The sequence below is a fragment of the Trachurus japonicus genome, chromosome 13, assembly GCF_045865225.1.
Source record: "Trachurus japonicus isolate A0001 chromosome 13, Traja_1.0".
NCBI lineage: Eukaryota > Metazoa > Chordata > Actinopteri > Carangiformes > Carangidae > Trachurus > Trachurus japonicus.
In genome coordinates, this window is record NC_140919.1 from 29,523,528 (window position 1) to 29,545,046 (window position 21,519).

Genomic DNA, 21,519 nt, shown 5'->3' on the forward strand with positions numbered 1-21,519 from the left:
TTGTTGAACACTGCTGTCAAAGCTAGGTGTCAGTATGTCGCGGCTGTACTGCGCTGATGTGTTTATATGAACTCTGACCTGGAATCTGTACTCAGACCACAGTCTCACTTGTACTCTGATGCCACTTCAGTTTGTACCTCATGATGTATGGCTTGATGGTATTTTGCTTTTCAACATTTGCTCTTTTGGCCAGCGTGAAGAGTGCTTCTCCACCACCATGTGACAGGTAAGATAAATGACTGTTTTTCTTTAAGAGATTTTCATGCTTGAGTAGCTATATGAGGCCACTTCCTGTTCTTGCCCTTCGGTCGGTTCCATAAGAAAGATCTTGTTAATTTAGTGAATAGTTAACCTGAAACACAGCCTTTCTTTTAGTTTTTAATTTCATATTTACCATCATGCATATGGAACTGCAGTGAGTGAATCGTGAGTTCCCGTCTAGAGGTTGGACACCCTTTCACTACATCGTGTTTAGATTTTCTGTGTATATACAGGGGAAAAATATTAAATCCAACACAAGTAAACAGGTTTCTCATTTGTGTTACAATTATCTCCCTTGGATATTAAGCTGTCAGCAGACCTTTGTCCTCACCTGCACACTTTATAGAGACTTCGATATGGTTTTATTGCTTCTCTGTAGCACTCCTCTCTGTTTGCTTTAGTGAGCATGTGCCTTTCATGATGTCAGTTTAATAATGCACAACTCTTTTAATTTATTTCAGTCAAATATACTGTGCTGGGCCCATATTGGATCAGGTACAGAGAGCTAAACTGTTTGATGATGATAAGTACTTTGTTGACATGAAGCTGAAGGCAATGCCTGGTAAGTCCAAGTAATTTTTAATTGATTAAATCTTTATTGTTTGAGTCAATTATGACATTGCTACTGTTCCCTGCAGATGTTGTATTGTCAGCTTTTCACAACCTTTCAAATGAAACTTCAAATACAATGGTCCCCCCGGGCAAACTGCAGGAGTTCCTCAGTGTGTACTTTGAGAAACCAGGGACAGAGTTTGAGTCGTGGACACCGCTGGACTGGCATGACAAGTGAGATCCAGCTGTTTGAGGACTCCTGTTCAGATCTTACTGTGTGTTTTAAATTGTGCGTGGTTGACATGAGCTGACTTTATGCAGACCAAAGTTCCTGGGAGGAATAGCTGACCAAAAGCTACGTGACTGGGCTGAAAAGATACATCATCTGTGGAAGTCTCTTGGCAGAAAGGTGATGAAACAAAACACAATTAGATTAATAAGTTAATCACCAGTTACAAATAGTTGAACAAATTTAAATGTAATCATGGGCTTTAGGAAATGGTGAAGCACAAAATCCATTATTTTGTGATACTTTGGGGACCCAGTGATTTAAAAAAAAAAAAATTGGAAATTGAAAAAAAAAGAATTAATCATTGCAGCTTAAATAATTGTTGTTTTTTTCAAATTCATCCATCCATCTACACACATAGACTTAAGTTCCTTTCTCCTGCAGATCCACACCGATGTTAAAGATCACCCAGAGCGCTACTCGCAGATATATACCCCACATCCTGTTGTCGTGCCAGGGGGGCGCTTCAGGGAACTCTACTATTGGTGAGTGAAGGATGAAGGCTGTCGCTCAGCAGTCAACAGTCAGAACAACACTCACCAGGTCAGCGTGAGGAGAGATCACAGCCAGAGAGCCAGCCTGCGGTCTCTGCAGAGATCCTCTTCAGTGTTGTGTGCAGACAGTGATGCGAGCTGCTGTGTGTCCGGCAGGGACTCCTACTGGGTCATCAACGGCCTCCTGCTGTCAGAGATGACAGACACGGCCTACGGGATGATACAAAACTTCCTCTACCTTGTCAACAGGTGATCCTTAAAGCACCTTTCATCTTTTATAGCACACAAAAAAATCCAGCTCGCTGCTGGTGGGTCAGGCATACTCATTTTGAATAATTAGTCATTTAGCAACTCAAGTTGTACATTTTGGAGATGGTGCACTTGGGGGTAATTTCAAGATTTGGGGAATATATTTTTTTTCCTATTACTCTCCTGCAGGTATGGCTTTATTCCAAATGGTGGGCGGATTTACTATGAAAGGCGCAGTCAACCTCCATTCCTCACTCTAATGGTGGAGAGCTACTATCAAGCAACCAAGGATAAAGATTTCCTCAGGTGATATTTAGGCCCGAGCTGATGGCCTGCCAGACGCATTATCATTCTTCAGCTGCCTCGCTGTCTCTCCCAGAATAGAAAAAAGGGCACTGCGAACATCAAAAAACTCAGTGCTCGTGTCTCTCTCTGCCTCCAGTGTTTTGTTTCTCCTAACCTGCTTAATTAGAACGTGACACCCCCGGTTTTTGTGTGTGATGAAATCAAAGAACGTGGAAAAGTGTTTTGAATGGAAACATTGCTTCCTGTCGGTCTAGAGCAGCTTTACCAGCTCTGGAGCAGGAGTACCACTTTTGGATGCAGAACCGATCCGTGGCTGTCAAAGTAAATGGCGCAGAGCATGTACTGAACAGGTATCATGTGCAGGTGGGCTTGCCCAGGTATGTCTGACAGAAACTTACTGACTCATAAGAAAAGACTGGAGACCATGTGTACTGTGTAGGTGTGCCTTCACCTGCACTAACATGTCTTCTGCTCCGTCCAGGCCTGAATCCTACACAGATGATCTGGAATTAGCTGAAGGACTCACTGCTGGTAATGGCTTATTAGTGTCATATCATTGATGGCTGAAGCAATTCCCTTTTATGAGCACGAGGAATATTACCCTGTTACGGTCATTTTGTTCCATGAAAGAAAGAAAGAAAGAAAGAAAAAAGATAATGCTGTGGGGTGTTCAGTCCTGGAATGAATGCACTTGTATTTTATAATTGCTCCTCTGCAGAAAAAATGGAATATATTTCTCCGCATTCAAGGATGATCCGTACACAACAAGTTTGCTCTAAAAAAATACCTCAGTACAACATTGTGATGATTTTTAATGCGAAAAACATCCATTCTTTTATATCGTCTGTGAACCTACTGACCACACTTTCACAAAACAGTGTTTGAAAGGAAGATCATTTTGCTTCTCTGCCACCTAAAGGTCTTTCTTTCTTTCTAACGTACGATTTTAAGAAATTGTGAAGGTCATTCAGTCGTTTCCTACCACCTTCCACCACCTTCCGAGAGGTGAAAAATGCAACACAATGGCTGTGTATTTTACTTCTTTCTCTCTACTTCCACTTCTGTCACATCTAGTTATGAAAGAAGTCATACTTGGTGTGAAATTTTATATCCTGATTTGCTGTGTCTCCACCAGCAATTTCATGTTTTCTCTTGCCCTCAGACCGTAAAGAGCAGCTGTGGATGGATCTGAAAGCGGGTGCAGAGTCTGGTTGGGACTTCACATCCCGCTGGTATATAGATGGTGACGGGAACAACAACGGCAGCCTCAGAGAGACCCGCACCAGTCAGATCCTGCCCACCGACCTCAACGCTCTGCTGTGCCTCAATGAGAGGACTCTCGCTTCGTTTCACAGGACACTGGGTGATTGCATGAGCAGCCTTTTGACCTTGGAATCAACTTTGGTATGCACACTGCATTTAGCTCCTAACTGGTGTTACATAATTGTGATGTGCTCTTTCCTGACAGGAGATGGTGACTCAGCAGCACTGTATGACCAGGCTGCTGCCCGCAGACTGGGGGCGATGGAGGCTCTGCTGTGGGATGATGAGAAGGGAGCCTGGTTCGACTACAACCTGGTGGCACACTCAAAGCACTTTGAGTTTTACCCCTCCAACCTGGCACCTATTTGGGCACAGTGCTTTTCTCGGCCTGAGATGGGAGAGAGGGCGGTACAGTACCTGAAGGTTGGTGGACACTGTAGACTTCATTGTGCTCTCAATTCTCAAAAGTCTCTAAAGGAATAGTTTAGTTTGTTTATTTTAAGTGTTAATTTATCCAAATTATAAAACCTGTGTATTTTACACACACACACACACGCACACACACACACACACACATTACCTACCACTGAGAATAATATCTGAATAAACTGCAAATTTGTTGCAACAAAGGAACACATTTAATTTTTTATTCATTTATTTATGTAATAGTAGCTAGCCCTGCAGATACTGCAGATGTGGTTATATTTTTGAACAGCTTGTGAAAATATTTGTCTCTGAGAATTCAGCCTCTGCCCCTGTGCACTTTGAGCCCTTAGAGACAAACTGTTTGTAAAAATGGGCTACACAAACAAACCTGCCTTGCCTTACACTGGAAGTCTATAGGGTTTTGTTTGAGGTGCATCCAAAGCACTGAAAACTGCATTTCAAAACATTCACCAGCAACTTGCCCTTACACAAACAATCCACCAGTGAATGAGGATGAATCATAGAACAGCATGTGAACAGTTTTTAAAGGGACTATTTGTTTAGTGGAAAGTTCTTCCAGTGAGGGGGAAAAAAGAAAAGGAAAATTACCGATGGGTGGCAGCAGAATACTTCACAACCAAAAATCAGTGTCTAGATACTACTATTAAGAGTAAGTGAGAAATTATGTATTTATAGTATTTGTGTGAAATAACCCTTCAGTCTGTATTTATCAAGATAAGGTTGAATGAGCGCTGATGATTTCCTTCCACAAATGTCAACACAGCTGCACATTTCCACCCCTGCACACAGCTGTGCACTGTGACTCCTCACCTCTTCTGTTGGCCGCTGCCGCTCCACTCAACAGTTTAGGCTTTAAACATTTTCGCTGAAGTGCTTTTTGACATTTATTAAGGGTGGAGAGATTGTTGCTCATTTGATTTCCCCTCACCAGCATTTTGAGTCATGAACCATGCCCCTCCCCACCCCTCTGTTCCACTCCCTGTAGAATGAGATGTGCTCCATGAACAGTGCTCATTTGCACCAGCAGATGGCACACATAGACAACACAGGTCTCAGTCCTCTGATTAACTCTTTACTCTCTGGTGTGTGTTTACAGGGGAGTGGTGCTCTCCAGTTCCCCAACGGAGTTCCAACATCACTGAGAGAGTCTGGGCAGCAGTGGGACTACCCCAACGCATGGCCTCCTTTACAACACATGCTCATCACTGGTAGGTGGTCGTGAATTATCTGCCGCCATGAGAATTTCCTGAAACCCATAGGGATGATTCATTGACTGTTATGAGTCTTGGATTATTTACATAATATCTTATATCATTGCAGTGGTGGTGTTTTCTGCTCCAGGACAATGGATCTGAAAAGAAACTAATAAGTTAAATATAGAAGCCCTGAGAGCTCAGTGCATTGTAACTGCTATGAAGCTGAAATCCTAACTGCAGCAGTCTCTCTCTCTCTCTCTTGCTCTCTCTCTCTCTCTCTCTCTCTGTATCTCTGTATCTCTGAAACACTTGTAATTTTATCTTGTTGGTTTTAACTTAAAAAGTCACAATTGGGCATGAAATAATAAGTCCCATGCAGCCAGATTCATCATCACTTTTTAGTTTCCCCTGGAAACATCTCTGTTGAATTGTTTTCTGACGATGTTTCCTGAATTTTAAGTGTGTTTGTGTATTTGCATGTGTTTTCTTAGGTTGCAGTACGTTTAGCTCTCAGGGCCGCCTTAGTTTAAATCTACTGACCTTCAGGGCATAAAACCCTTTTGGTGTCTTGGTCTGTATGATCATTGTCTTGATGAATGTCCCCGGTTTTATCAGGAATCAAACCTAACAAGGTTGTGACATCACTACATACTTAGCATCCTGTCTGCCAACACAAAGAAAAACAAATGACTTCTAATACTTCCTCTCATGTTTAAGAAGATTATCTTGGGTTTGTCTCATGTTTGAATCCTCCTGTAATTTGCAGGTTTATCCAAACTGCCTTCAGAGGACGCTCAACAACTCGCTTTTGACTTGGCGCAGCGCTGGATCAAGACAAACTGGTTAGCGTATATGAAGTATGACGCCATGTTTGAAAAGGTGAGTCTTGTATAGTTTTAGTGTTTTAAAGGTTTTAGTCTTTTAGAGCTTGTGTTGCACAGTGAAAGCACAGCTGGCTCAGAATCTGTAATTTTCTTCCTCCTAACAGTATGATGTGAACGGAGATGGCAAACCTGGTGGTGGAGGAGAATATGAAGTCCAGGTATTTCCTTTCATGTGTTAATGGTGTAAAAATAATGTTCTCATAGTCACTAGTCTTTCTAATTGTATGCAAAGCCTGGTCAATTCTATTTAACCTCACCTATGGTTTCTTAACATGAGACATGAGACTTTTTCATGTCCATACTCATTTACCCTCTCTCTTCTTCTTAACTGCTTCATCAGTGTTTTTCCTTTTTATATTTATATTTTTTGAAGTATTGATTTTATCATCATGTTTTTTTGCTTTCCTAATTTGCTGAATATTTTTTTTTTTTTACAAAAGAGAGAGAGATTCTGCTCAATTGTGTTACCCTTTCTATAGCTGGGCTTTGGTTGGACCAATGGTGTGGCCTTGCAACTCCTGGACCAGTATGGGGCAACTCTCACCTCAGGAAGCAGACGTGTGTCTTCAGGTCTCATGCTGCCTTTGGTCATCTCAGCTGCCCTCATGCTTCACTGAATCAGAGGTGACAACTGAGCCTGACCACATCGCTCATGTTCACAGACAAGACTTCAAACAAACAAAAAAAAAGACATTCAAAATCAGATATTTTCAACATCCTGATCACTTTTATTTTTAGAAAAAAAACAGGATTTATCATAACTATCATAACTCAGAAATGCTTTGATGAATATTTTAGTATTTATCCTTGAGGTAGCAGGGTGTTATGAGAAGATCCAGATCATTTAGGTACTTCTGGACTCTGTTGTAATGCAGCCTGATCGTGCTGACTGCTGCTCAGATCACAACATTAAGTCATCCCAGATATTAAAGTGACATCACAAAAAGTTATTTATTTAATTTAATTACAGAGTTTATTGCTCTGCTGTAGCCTCCCACTGAGGCTTGATGTTTTGCATTATAAACAAGATTGTGAAATAAACTGTGAAATGAATTAATGATGTTTGAAACATAACAGTCTTTATTACATATGACTCCTCAAGACGCGGTTGAGAGGTTAAGAGGTTTAGATGATGTAAGTGGTGTAATGTCGCATATTAAACCCTGTATAATGATGGATTCCTGTACACAGTCATCAATAAGGCTACTTGAAAAGTCGTGTTTTGGTCATTAGCACTTCATCAGGCATAAACGCTCTTTTACCAAAATGCTGCATTTTTGGGAAAAAAAATGAACTTACCTTTGTTCCCTCCCTAGCAGAGAGAACACAACACTACTAACCATTGTGACAAAAGGATTGAGTTTCTTGTGGTTGTTCCAGTCCTAAGCTTTTAATATTGAACAGCAGCTGTTGGATGCCAGGTTTGCATTAAGTGGCAACATAATACAACTTTGGCACGGTGTGCAGAGTCAACAGTAAATGGTAAGACTGATATCAGTGAGATAAAATTACACTGAATTACATGCATATGTTGCTTTGTGTGAATCCTTGGTGCACAGGAAAGAAAAATTGGAGAGCCATAAAAATGACAATTAAATATGACTGAATACCGTATGCATTTTTTCATGAAAAAAAAAACCCCTTAAAAATTACAAAGATTGCCAGTACTAATTTTTTCCCATATTGTGAAATGTTGAGCTCTGCACCTACAGTAAAGGCCACCACAGTGACACCGGTTGACATTTAAAGTTTGACATTACGGGTTATTGTGTTTTGATCAGTTCCCAACCTTTTCCAACTCGCAGCTCTCTGGAAAATCTTAGAAATGTTGGCAGCCCACATCTGACCCTGTAACAATACAGAGACCAAATGATGCACTCTCAAAGCCTTTTAATGACAAAGATTGAACACTCAGTATTGAACTGAAGCAGGAAAAGCTCAGAATTGCTTTTTTGTTGGACAGGGGAGAGATCACTTGTCGATTCATCATCTATCTCTAGATTGACTTTAATTATATATTTTACTCTTAATAGTTACATTTTTGCCATTGATGAGATGTTTTAGCAATCAGTGACGGGTCTTAACGCGAGGGAAAAAAAACCCACAATGAAGGGATTTTGTCAGTCTACTTGCTTGTGAAACAAACAGGCTGGGAACCACTGGTTTTGATGACAACCCTGACTTCAATTTGAACTCGGACTCTTAAATAAAACGAGGGATTGAAAACATTATAAAGCCACTGTATACATTTGATATATGACAAGAAACAAAGACAAGTCAACGGTTTTTTAGCCATTTCTGATTGTTCTGAAGAAGTCATTCTGTCTTTACCACTTGTGTGTACGTCTGTGGTAATGTGCAGGTCAAGCATGAAATTAAGTCCATATAGATATTCAAATCATTGGCAAAAAAAACAGTGATGAGAAATTTGCTTCTTTAAGAAGAAATTGGATTCCTCTTGGCTCGGAAGATATGAGGCCCAAGCTGGGATTTCACTGCATCTCTCTCTTTAGCCTGAGTGCACACAACAGATTGACTGTGCAACTTAAATGGGCAAAGGGCCAATAGGTGCAGCGGCCCGTGCAACCCTGCACATCACACTCCAGTAATATGCTACTGTGAGCCTCCATCTACAAGTCATATCATGGGCATTCTTTTCAGCCCCATACATAACTGAGACACCCATACAGTAGCAGCCAAGTGCGATACTGTGTTTAGAAAGCTTTGAGCAGCAGACAGCAGTCATTATGTTTTCAGCCCCGGCTGACAGCAGTAACTCAAGTAGAACCTGCTCCTTTTGATAACTCACACATTACCATGCTGTTTTAGCAGAAATGTGTTGTGTTCAGTTAATGAGATTGAGCCGTAAAGTGTGGAAGAAGTTGTCCGGCACTTCAGTCCCAGCGAGGTGAAACTACAGCGTTTTTCTGAAGTGTGCATGCACAATTAATTACATAAATGCAAGGATGTTGTTGTGAGAAGCACGTACCATGTGCGGCCCATGAATTGTAAAGCAGCTGTGACAAGTGCGTTACATGTTGTTGAGGAAGCAAAGGTCAGGGTGTCTCGTCCTCACCAGTCAGCCGGTAACTGCCACTGCATACAAACTAACATGCACATAGAAACTAGTCTTTAGTCCTAAAAGTGCTTCACATTTTCAATCAAACCTAGAATCTCAAAAGATACACACAATAATTTATTTGTCTTCAGAGTATCTCCACATCTTCGTTAAAAAGCACTACTCTGTCCAAGGATGAGCCTGACCTCCATGATGAGTTATGTGAAATGTTATTAAAGAGTAGTGAAAGTCGGAAATACTGTATGTATAGGCACTGAGGACAATAGAGGTGGATTCATCTCTGTGAATGTCTGTTGCTTTAGATGGAGGCCTGCACTTCATTGCTGTTCCCTGGCTCAGCCTTCACTAGCCCCTGCAGCACACATCATAAAAGACAGCTCATTATCCACCAAGTCCTCGTGGTGCTGCCGAGTCCCACTCGGTACTGCGGGAACCCTGCTCCGCACTGCCAGGATAATCCCCCTTCCTCACCCACCTACATCCCCGCAGTCTGTGAAGACCCACAGTGTGCAGGGAGGCTATTGGTCCTCCGATGGGGAATGAGAGAGGCAGAGATGGCTCCTCAGCTACTACTGACTCCCATTCAATATGCTCTAATCAATAACTCATTGAGGGATCATCATGCCTGCATGTCTTCCTGTGTAATGTATTTCCCTAATTATGACCATGGCTGCCTAAAAAAAAAAGCTTTGTCTCTGGCTTAGTAGCTAAATTGTTTGGAGATTTGACCAACTCCTTGACCTCTAAACTGGAAGGATTAGCTAACTGGAGGCGTTATACAGATAGATATAAGATAGCTTAGTAATATTGATTCTGCACTGTCCGGAGATATCAGGCTTTTTATAATCAATAACTCTGGCAGAATCATTCCTATAGAATTTCTCCTGCTTTAGAGGAGATTTTAAAATCCAATCTTAAGGAAGAGCTATCAGTGAGGAGAGAAAATGTAATATTGTCTTAGCTGATCTGCAACCTTGAACTTGAGACTTCAAGGAAGCAAAAAAAGAAAGAAAGAAAAGAAGCAGAAGCAAAAAAAAACTGTATCAAAAGCAATTCACCTTGCTTATGCAGTTCACAAAACTCCTGACTGGCTCTTACTGAAGATATTTCTATGTGATATTGTCAATTGTGGATACATTTCTGTCTTTCTTTTCAAAGGTTTTTCAAATGTTAATAATAGTAATGATAATACTAATTTTTGTGCAGCTGAGAAACTCAATTTCCTTCGGGATAAATAAAGTATCTATCTATCTATCTATCTATCTATCTATCTATCTATCTATCTATCTATCTATCTATCTATCTATCTATCTATCTATCTATCTATCTATCTATCTATCTATCTATCTATCTATCTATCTATCTATCTATCTATCTATCTATCTATCTATCTATCTATCTATCTATCTATCTATCTATCTAATCTATAATTATGCTTTCCAAAAAACAACAATCAACAATAAAAAACAATAATGTAAATGAAATACTTAAATAACATGAAGTATTTATGACTGTCCAACAATGTAAATGTGTTAAAACATTCTTAGTTATTCAAAAAATTCAGCCTATCTGCTCTGTTGGGACTGTGTGGGTGTAATTTAATCAGATTTTATTGACACAAGCAAACAACAATGCATCCACATTTTAATTTCAGATGTAGCCACAACCTGATTGGTGAACGGATATATTTATCTATTGACTTTCTCCAGCTGAGCCTCGCCCACTTCAAACCAACAAGAACATGACACACAGCAACGCAATTAAAATTTCCTATGTGTGAAATAAAGAAAACTTTTACTACATCTTTCTGAAACATAGGCTGATAAAACAAGAGAAGGGACAACACAATATAACACTCATGGAAGGGAAATGTCGCACAAAGAGTTTCGCTAGTGCCAGTTTTCAACCCTTCTTGTCTCGTTGGGCTTTTACATTTAGAGTGTTGCTTCATTATCTTATGACCACAATAACACTGCAAATATGAAAGTGGAGTAGTACTGTTAAAATACTGCTATCAGACAAGCGACACAATTGACAATGTCATACAACTACCTAAAATACACAAATGTACAATCTAAAAAGAGAACGCAATAACACATCGAGCAGACAAATGGTCAATAATAATAAAATCAATAATAGATTTACCAACTAATTTCTTTCTTTCTTTGGCCATCACATGTATGACTTCTGCCCAAACAAGCCTCTGTGAGGCAGTAGAGCTCTTTGTTGTTTTGTATGATACACGTTATTTTCCCAGTTATGCAATTCAGCTCTGGTGGGCATCCAATCAATATGGACACCACAAAAGCCCATCAGCCATTTACAGCGTGGCACAGTGTCCTTAGCTGCTGATGGAAGGCTCTTACCAGACACTTTACATTGTTAAAGAAAAAAACTAATTATATACTCAAGAGTTTGTCTTGGAAGATGGTTTTATTGTGTTTGACCCATAAGCCAAGAGAATCACACACATGTGTTACACTGATTTTCCCATTATCCAGCTGAGTGGGATGTCAGTGTGATGGCTAACTCAGATCGATTGTGTGCTGGTGGTGAGGATTTGAATTGTCAGCTCCAGGACTGCCGCTCGTCGCCATGAGAGGGAGAAGGCTTTGTTTTGCTGAAGTAATTGAGAGTGATCATGCATCTTGTACGTGCCACAGAGAGAGCACATGTAAGGTTATCACATTCATGCCCGCAGCCATTCTCTCACAGAAAGATGAAAGCATTGTTATGTCAACTGACGGGGCTTGCTGCGTAATGGCAGGAACGTAGTGTGTGACAACAGTGTCTGAGCCACTTTCGCACGCGGCGGATCTGACTGCGTGGTAGCTCTATCGTGGGACACAGACAAGTCAGTCAAACAGTCAGACAGGGGGAGGCCATGCCCGGAGAGGGGGGATGAGCCAGAATTAGGAGGGAAGAGAAAGCAAGAGAGTGCACGAGGAGTTCTGCTTATTACAGCTGCACAGATGGTACAGCAGATGAGATGGGAGGGGTAGATGGATAGATAAGCAGCTAGAGTAAGACAGGGAAAGAGAGAAATGGCACGAGAGCATGTGTTTGACAGTGTACATAAGGAGCGCTAGATTGGAGAACTTCCAAGGGAAACACTTTAATATTTATTGTTCTGTGGCTGGTCGGAAACTTTCTTTCCTCCGCCAATTCCTCAGCAAGAAAAATGGCTGAGGAGCCGCCTGTGAAATATTAATTCCATAGCAGAGAAGTGTGATGCTGAAGGTAGGAAAGATAGAGCGGCATATGGTGGGAGATCCTGAGGGAAAGAACACCGGGTTCACAGCTCCACAGACGAGAAAGGGATCGGAGAAGTGAGGACGCACAAGGAGGAATGGAGGAAAAGGAGGAGGGAAATTAAATTATTGGGAGGGGGATTCATGAGTCTGCATTTGCAGGGAAGCAATATTTGAATAGCCCAGACTTTGTGCTTTGTAAGCTGTTATTCCAGGCATAGTCGATATCCATTCAGTCTTTCTACCAGTGATAAATACAGAGGTAATAAGAAGGAGATGACATTTCTCATTTGTATTTAAAAAAGGCCTTCTCTAACAACACCAGGTGTAAATAAATAACACGTTCTAGTTCTCGTTTATTCTGACAGAGTTTAACATTAAAATTCAGGCTCGATTCAGATCAGAATTACATTTGAAACAAGAGAGAGGAATGGTGTTGGCACGGGTACACAGATGTGTGACAGTGTTTTTGACATTGGTGCAGAGATAGTGATGAACAGATAGTGCTCAGTGATTGGACCTCATGGAGAGTTAATGATTTCATCCCACTGGAATCTGCACACTGCTGGTGAATAAACTGAGCATATGGCTTCTAGGAGTGCACCTACTGTACGATTCCCAGGGACTGTTTTCCCTCAGTGCACCATTTTTCTTTTCAAACTGAGAACAGCTCCATGCTCCCTCAACACACACCAATGCACATATGTCCAGTTTTTAGTATTGTATTGAAAAAATACATGTTTTTTATATCATTTATAATATATCTTTACACATATGTGTTAGACAATATCAAAAATAAAAGATGGGAGCTCTTATAAAATGCTAATACATGTGGTGTTTATATAATAGCATAAGGCCATGCTGCGATTATGATATTCACACAGTAGTTTATGCATTTACTGAGCAGGTGATGTCAAATGTACCATATATCTTACCTCCTTGCACTGCAATAAAAACACACATATAATTATAAAATCACATCTGAATTCTTATTATTAGTAAGTACCCTTCATAATAGAATTGATACCATTACAGTTGTGAATATATATACACATACAGTATACACATACAACCTTTGTTAACACATGCAGGTGAAACAGTTCTGCTCAAACGATAATAAAGAAGTAGCCTATTTGACCATTACAAACTGAAGAGGTTCAGTTTACCACCATGCAGACATATGAGTCACTTATTAACAGTTAAAACCAACTCACCGATCGCCACGGGGGTTAATCAGCTTTACATTGCACAGGGAGATAACACAAGATTACCACATCCTCCATCCCTCTTCCACATTTTTTTCCATCAACCCCCTTGCTGTTGCTGAATGCTAGAATAATCACATTTTTTGAAGCACATACCCTGTCCACTTCTGTGGTCTTGAGTGTTTAAAAACATGATGGGAGTAAATCTATGAAAGCAGAAAAACAACTGAGATGATTACACAACCTAAAATTGATGAGAAACTAACATTACTGAAAGAATAAAAAAAGAAACAACCTAAGAATCAAACACATCTCTCCACAAAAACAAAAGAAAAAACCATGGTGGCCATGCGTGCCAGCGACTTCTCAGGAAACAAACTGGGGTGTTACAACCAATAAAGAAAAGACCCAGGTGGTAATTGACAGCATTTTACGTATTGGGAGTGTTGTGCGAACAGCGAAGGTTGGGAACACACTGATGACCCTGTACTGAGGGGAGACACTCCTCCCTGGGTTGATCTTCAATGAAAAGGCTGGCTAGACCCAGAGCGCAGTTTCCTGACAAGCATCATGAGCGGCACCTGCAGCTCTACTTCACTTGGGCTCATGATAAACACAGGAGATGAGTCATGTAACCACAGCCCAGAGCTGACACCTAGAAACAGCAGAGAAGGAACATTTCTGAACATGTGACAGCAGCGCAACAAACTTGGCAAATTGTAATTGGTAGAGGGTGAGTAACACAGGATGCAGGGTAGATCCTGCACACATAAATGTTGACATAAAGACGGATGCACGAGAAAGCTAAAGTCTCTTTTCCTGTCCCTGGCATCTAATTTGTATTCAAACACATCTGAACTGACATATCGCATCATATTCTTCATTTCACACAGAGAGAAATAAATCAGCATGACTTATGAGACAGATGATTTCTATTCAAGCTCAGGTAATCAATACACCATCAGAGTTCCAGTTCTTGTGCACCTGTTAATGAACAAATGTGTGTTTCTGTGTTCATGTGCAAAGCTGTATTATCCCTTCATTACACATACACACCTTGGCAAAGGTGACGAGGAAGCTAATTTATTCTCTCTCCGGAAGAAGAAAAAACAAAACACACAGATGTGCTGAGGTGATTTCTGCCACTCCTCCCTTTGTTTCATGTCTCTCATTAGAAATGCACAACATCTGAATATTTTTATGAAGGTCAGGTCAAGACCATCGTTGTCCACTTGAGACCTATTGTGTCCCCGTGGAACCGAATAATGAGGAAACCAATTTCCTCTTTTGTCAAAGCTATGTGAACCATGTAATCAGCAAATCCAGCCAAAACATCCTTGAAGAGGAAAGAAAGGGGGTGTTTCATTTTAAGGAAATATTAGAGTTTCACAGCTTTTATTGCTCATGATTGTCATCTATTCTAAATGAAAATTTGGCAGATCTTCTGACATATTATACATCAGCATGCTATTCATTGCCGCACCTTTGTGATTTTTTGTGCAATGGGCACAAGGAAATAGCTCTTGCTTCCTTTCATCCTCTTTAATATCTGCAATCATCACTCAGATAAAAGAAGCAAAAAAAAAAAAAGCCACCATTTCTCTTATCAGATGTCACCTTTACTCGTCACCTCTGCAAGACGGTAAGAGAACGTGCATGAAAATTAATTTTAACGATTAACAGTTCACATTGATGGAGGGTTTCTTATTATCTTCTTATTGGTGTTGCTGGGTAGGAGTTTCTCCCATGGTGTGGGCTTGAGAATCAGTTAAAGACGCCCTCCCAGGTGTTGCGCCACCAGATGGGCTCGGGATGTGATGATAATATATTCCCCAAGCGTTAGCTCTGCCTTTGAAAAATGCTGGTGCTGGGAGAAGATGGCCTTGCGCTGTTTGAAAGGCAAGCCGCAGGGGGGACAGATGCTCTGATATTCCAGCAGGCATATAGCTGTGGGGCCTCATGGCTGTTCTCTGCCTGGCAGGGGGAAGTTCAGTTGAATCACGCCTACGCAGCTCAGCAGGAGAAGCTGGGAAAATGGCAGACGACGAGCAGCGGCATGCTCTTTAGGTCACGTTGCTGCATTTACCAACGAGGGCAAGAGGGAAGAGCTGATCACAGTCTGTACTAATTTACAGAATGTCGGGAAGTCTCTGTCTCGCTCAGTGCTTTGCTCCTGTGCAAGTAGATGTTAAAAAGCAACACTTTTTTTTGCCTTCTGACCCGTAAAGAACAGGAACCAAGTAATGAATTTCATATGAGGGGGCTGAGAGTTCAATCTGAGTCCACATGAAAGAGCAAAAATAGAAACTGAGACTTGATTAATTAGTTTACCACTGCTGAGTTTTGGCTATCCAACAGGTGGACATGACTTGCATAAAAAAGCAAAAGTTATCAATATTTTCAATCACTCATATTATAGATAATGCAGACAAGCCCAACGAGGGAGAAGCCTCCATTTTACGTTGATTTTTTCTCACATCACATCATTACACAAAGATGAAAGAGATTTCAATGTCTCTTATCTTGTAATACTTACATCATATTGGTCCCAGTTCATCCCTTCATCTCAGCCCAAGTATTGTTACATTTCCATTATTTAGAGTAGATGAGCTAAGTTTTGAAAGAGGAGAAAGAAAATGGCCATGGCTAGCATCAGATCAATGAGCTCTACTTTAGTCCACTGAAGGATTTTAACAATCTGGTGTTTCTGAGCGAGTCAGACAGCTTCTCTCTGTCTCCCAGGAAAATGACTAGTTTTTTTGGACTTCTCTAAAGCTGTTTATCCAGAATGTGAGCCTTAGAAATATCCTAAGATAACACCTAAATACAGAGTATAGACACAATACTGCCAAAAATGAGGCAAAACTGGCAGAAAAAATGGGCTGCAATTGAGTTAGGTGCAAATAACTAACATTTATTTGCCGCGATATGGCATGTGAGTTGTCAAAGCCAGCCACTGAAAGGACTTTGGACAGATTATGAGTTGCTTCTTTTTGATATCGGACTGCTGTAGCCAGATGCTTAAACACTGCAGGCCACATAATGTAGTCAACATTTGAATGACCTATCTGTATGTATAAATGTGAGTTAATACGTTTATAAGTACACGTTATGCAGAAATGTTAAACTTGTCCTTCTGCTTTATCTCAAATCTCTTTCTCCATTTTCGACTGATGGCAAATCTACAACAGTTGGCTTAATGGAATCTTTTGGACAAGTGTTAATTTAGCGAGTTTAAAGTAGATATAATCAACTTTTTAAACGATAAATGTTTTAAATGAGTGTAATGTAAGAGCAGTCTGTGTGACAATGAGAATTATCAGCTCTACAGTTCCTCTAAGCGTTTCAACTAAGAGAGTTTCATAGCATCTTTTAGGTGATGCTTGTAATCATTGTGCGGCAATAGTGGAGGGTTAAAAAGGTAAATAAGGAGGGGGGGGGGGGGGGCGGGGGGCACTAAAGATAACTAAAGACCAACAATGCCACCAGGGGACTTACACCCCAGGATATGAGAAGCAGAAAAATAAACAGTGACATGATGTACATGTTGTACATGTGGCACTTCCTCAATCCTCAGTGCCATGCCATGTCTCCCTGTTGTCAGTGGTGAGAGAGTGCGTGTGTGTGTGTAGTATGGAGGGGCTTGTTCTTTGTTTTTTGTTTTTGTTTTTTTTGTATGTGTAAAGCACTCTGTGTTGCATGTCATTGCAGGAAAAGTGCTCGGTAACACTTTACAATAAGGGTCCCTTAATTAACGTCAGTTAAAGCAGATATCAGTGGAATGTTTTTGTTAATATAAGTCCTAAATAGTCCTATTTTCCGTCAGCAATCACTTACATGAAGTATTTCAGCCTAAACACGAGTCTCTCCGTCACTCTGCTCTGCTGTAACCCGAGGAGAAAATTTTCCTTGTGGGATACAAGTGTTATCCAATGAGGAGAGAGAACGGCATGAAGGGCTGTGTGTGCAGCCAAGGGATGCGCGTGAATGTGGTGACGTAGCACGAGGACCAATTGATGCCTGACAAGGGCGGGGGCTGCTAACTCATGGTGCGTTCAAGGAAACTCGTACTTTGTGTTTTTCCTTCCTGTGAAGTCATACCAGTTCGATCTGGTACGAGTTCACGGGTCGGAAGTTACGAGTGGCCGTTATAGGGAACTTTCACAGACAACAGGACGGTAAAAACACGAGCTACGGGTTACCTGGAACGCTACCAAGTCGTAGTTGTGACTTGAAGCTGTAACTTACGGTTTCAAAAGCCTGCCTTGAACACAGCATTAGCCGAAACGGCCGTGCCACTGATATCTGCTTTAATACATTATTAAGCATTAATATATAAACTAGTGTGTTAAATAATGCTGAGTAATGCATACATAATGATAACTAATTACATTATTCAACTCAATTTCAATTTATTAACTAACTCTGAGTAGTAAGCATTAATTAACTGCTTACTAATAGCCTATTAGTAATAGGCTACATTAATGAATGTGTTTCCTAATCCTAAATAATACATAATGATTGTTAATATATCTGTAAACAGTTAATTAATGCTTAATAATGTACTAACTAACGTTAATTAAGGGACCCTTATTGTAAAGTGTTACCGTGCTCTATAAAGTTTGATTGACATTATATAGATATTGTACATTTTGTGTGTTTTGTGTATTTAGTACATTTTTTGTTTGCAGAAAAAAAAGGCAAATTTCTCATTTACACACATCTCATGCAGGTTGTATGTAATGTGAAGTCAATATTCAGCCTCACATTTGAGACATTTGGTCAAAACAGGATGACAAGACTTTGGTAAACCTTTTTCAAGCGCCAAAACAGTTAATCGTCAAAACTGAAGGTGTGTTTTCACAAGGGATTTGAAAGTTTGAAGTGGACTTCATTTCCAGCATTTGGCCCAAATTATTTCTGTATACAGTGCTCTAGGATAAAAATGGGCCTCAGTGTAGGCTTTTAGCTGAGATTGTTTGGAACATTTAGACATAAAACACTTGAGTATTGTTACATCTGCAAATACCATAAAAAGATGAATTTAAGAAAGTAAGTAAAGGTCGAGAAAATGGCCTCAGACCTCAGAGGGTTAACACATAAACATCACTCTGTGTGTCTGTTCATTCCGTTGTAAGCAGTGTATGCAATTGTGGTGTTTGTGCTTGGAGTGTTTTGGGGCCACCTAGGGCCTGCCCTGCTCCTCAGACACAAGACTGCAACAGCTGATCTCAGCCCAGGCCGAGTCACTCCTCACTCGGCTAAACTCTAAACTCCATACTCAAGTCTGATTGGACAACTAGCCACATCAGGGTTAGGAAGGTGGGCATGTAAAATGAGCCTAGTGCGCAATATAGAGCTGCTGCTTCAAGGATAGCTACAATCAGAGGTTGTTTTGTTTTTATCATATTGCCCGTTCATTCATGAGAAATCATCGCAATACTCTCAAGTATGAGAAAAATTATTTTATAAACAGAATTAATCTGAAAGGCCAGCGGAAACAATACTAAACTCTGATAACTAGACAGAAAATCAGTGGGCTGGGGCCTCAGAGGGAGGCAGACTACTCGGAAAGTACCCCTTCTTCCTAGTCAAAAACCACACACACACACACACACACAAAATACACCAAAGGTGCCCCATTGTCTACTTGCATGCAACAGGAGTGAGGTCTTCACCATGGTGCCTAGCCTCCCACCTGAAGACACCCAGGCTGCACTGCAAATCAAAGAAAGAAAACAAAAGGAAACTTCCTGGAAACAAAGAAAACAAAAGAGTTAACAAAACCAACAACCCAATTGATAATTTAACAATCTCCAATCTACAAACTCAAAACAGGCAATCAAAGAGAAATGTACTTAAACTAAACTTAATTCGGACCATAGTAAATCAAAACTACAGAAAACGAACAAAAATAAAGCAAAACCACGCAACAAACCAAAGAGTGCCAAAACTGATGAAAAAGCAGGTTAGTGGGCAAAACACACACACACACACACACACACACACACACACACACACACACACACACACACACACACACACACACACACACACACACACACACACACACACACACACACACACACACACACACACACACACACACACACACACACAAAACTAAATCAAACTCAGGGAGAAAATAGGGAACTACTCACCACCAGGGACCAAGAGGCTGAAGGAGCCATTTGGAGTCCTTTTATACTGACCTAGACAGTGGGAGGAGCTAAGGGGGTTTGCTAGCAGGTTGCATTCAAAGCCCTTAACTGTGATTCACTACAATCGTATATTAATACAGATACAAATACAAATTACTTTATTAATCCCCAAAGGGAAATTCATGTGTCTGTCAGCTCATCACCATTTAAAGAATCAAAAAAGCCCGATGGCTAATGGTACAAAGGATCCTCTATATTTCTCCGTCCTGCAGCAAAGAGAGGAGCTGTCCATCAAGGTGCCATGAAGTGGATGATTGGAGCTGTCATCCTGCAAATGTACTGTTTTGGTTCGCTCTCATTCATCCCAAACACACTTTACAATCCCGGTTCTGCACTAAAAAGCTTAGTCAGCTAAGTAGCTGTGGAGCATAGTGAGGCATTTAGCAACCAAACAACAAAATATATTTTTTTTATCACATTTAGTGGAGACTGAAAACTGCTGAAAGGAGAATGAATACTGGAATTGCACTCAGCAGGCGAACAGAAACACAATTACAGAAAACGATCATGTTTCTCTGTATCTGAAAGATGTGTAAATCTGCAACTGAACACTACCAAGTTATCTATGTCTCTGTGAAATCAGGATCATAGGTCGAGGCTGTTTACAACTTGTTTTCACTGACCCCATGTTGCCAAAAAAAACAATTATATAAATCGAGAAATAAAAACAGTCTTGGGTATGAGGGCAAACTGTCTCAAACTGGATGTACCAAATACAAAGAATCTGCAACATCAAAGTCGAGGACAGTTCACAAGTCCAACTTAACCAAATTTGGTCATCCAGTTGCTTCAAATTTAGTGTTTACATTATTGATTTTGGCTTTTGGAAATGGTCACTGGAGGCAAAACATTCCGCGAAAAGCAGTTAGACTATATTGTGAGTCCTTGAAGTTGCCAAAAGCTGGTATTGTTCCAAGCAGTTCAAGGTGAAAGCAGGCGATTAGGATTACACTCGTTTGGTTTCCATTAGCAAATAGCAGCAGTTGTGAGACGACACGTCCCTGTGCCGTGCCTTCCCTGGCCTAACTGAATTGTAGAGAGGCCTTGGATGCAACGACTGAGTTTATCACTCTTAATGAGAGACTCTGCAGTAGGCCACACTCCATTACACATCAGCCAGATGATAAATTACATCGCCTTCCATGACTCCATGACCCCAAGGGATGTTTAATTAATCAGAGGCTGGACATGGCCACCATTAGTTGAGGGAACAGTGGTCAGGGCTGCCCTGGCCACGTTCTCACTCCCACACTTCATTATTTGGCTCTTTTCAGCTCTCTCACCTTGGCAGCCAGATCTGAATGTATAGTGTTGAGAGAGATAGAGTATAGAGAGAGAGTGACTTCTCCACGACCTCACGAGGGCTGTTACCCACACTATCTGCTATTTGAATGTGAAACAACCTCAGATCTTAATCAGGTTTGAATATGAATAATTTAGTCTCACTGATTAGCTAAGAGTAGGGGGTGGATGGGATCTAGGGATCCCCACTAGGGATCCTGGAGGGGAATCCAGGAGGTTTAAGGATAAAATTAGTAGTAGTTTAATTCAATTCACTAGAAATGACCACAATTAGACCAATGAAAGATTATGCTAATGAGGTTTCATCAATACTGCTCTCATTTCCCCATTAACGATGACCAAAGTTAATTCTCACTAAATTCAGTGTTGGGAGAAGTATTTAGATCCTTTACTTATGCACCTCAGTCCCTCTGACTCATACATTATTATGCATGACATTATTGATGATTAATACTTAAGCATCAGTGGGAAAGCAGCATGTTACTGTTGTAGCTGCAGCCAATTTCAACAAAAAAATTAA

The 21,519-nt window shown here is 40.6% G+C and overlaps 1 protein-coding gene across 2 annotated transcripts; it reads left to right on the top strand.

Annotated features, from left to right (window-relative positions):
• The first annotated feature begins 66 nt into the window (after window positions 1–66).
• treh (trehalase (brush-border membrane glycoprotein)) lies at window positions 67–6,994 on the top strand. Of its 2 annotated transcripts, none has more exons than XR_015037486.1 (15): window positions 67–226; window positions 723–823; window positions 900–1,047; window positions 1,135–1,222; window positions 1,487–1,587; window positions 1,753–1,845; window positions 2,035–2,151; window positions 2,406–2,528; window positions 2,633–2,682; window positions 3,314–3,514; window positions 3,620–3,850; window positions 4,958–5,069; window positions 5,824–5,936; window positions 6,046–6,099; window positions 6,421–6,994. XR_015037486.1 is itself a non-coding variant. In XM_085795874.1 (15 exons), exons 1-15 carry the CDS (start codon window positions 141–143, stop codon window positions 6,556–6,558), a joined length of 1,743 nt encoding a protein of 580 aa, XP_085652000.1. In that variant the 5' UTR covers window positions 67–140; the 3' UTR covers window positions 6,559–6,994. The 2 variants fall into 2 exon arrangements, 1 of the variants encoding a protein (XP_085652000.1); XM_085795874.1 differs by having other exon boundaries at window positions 3,620–3,837.
• The last annotated feature ends 14,525 nt before the right edge of the window (window positions 6,995–21,519 follow it).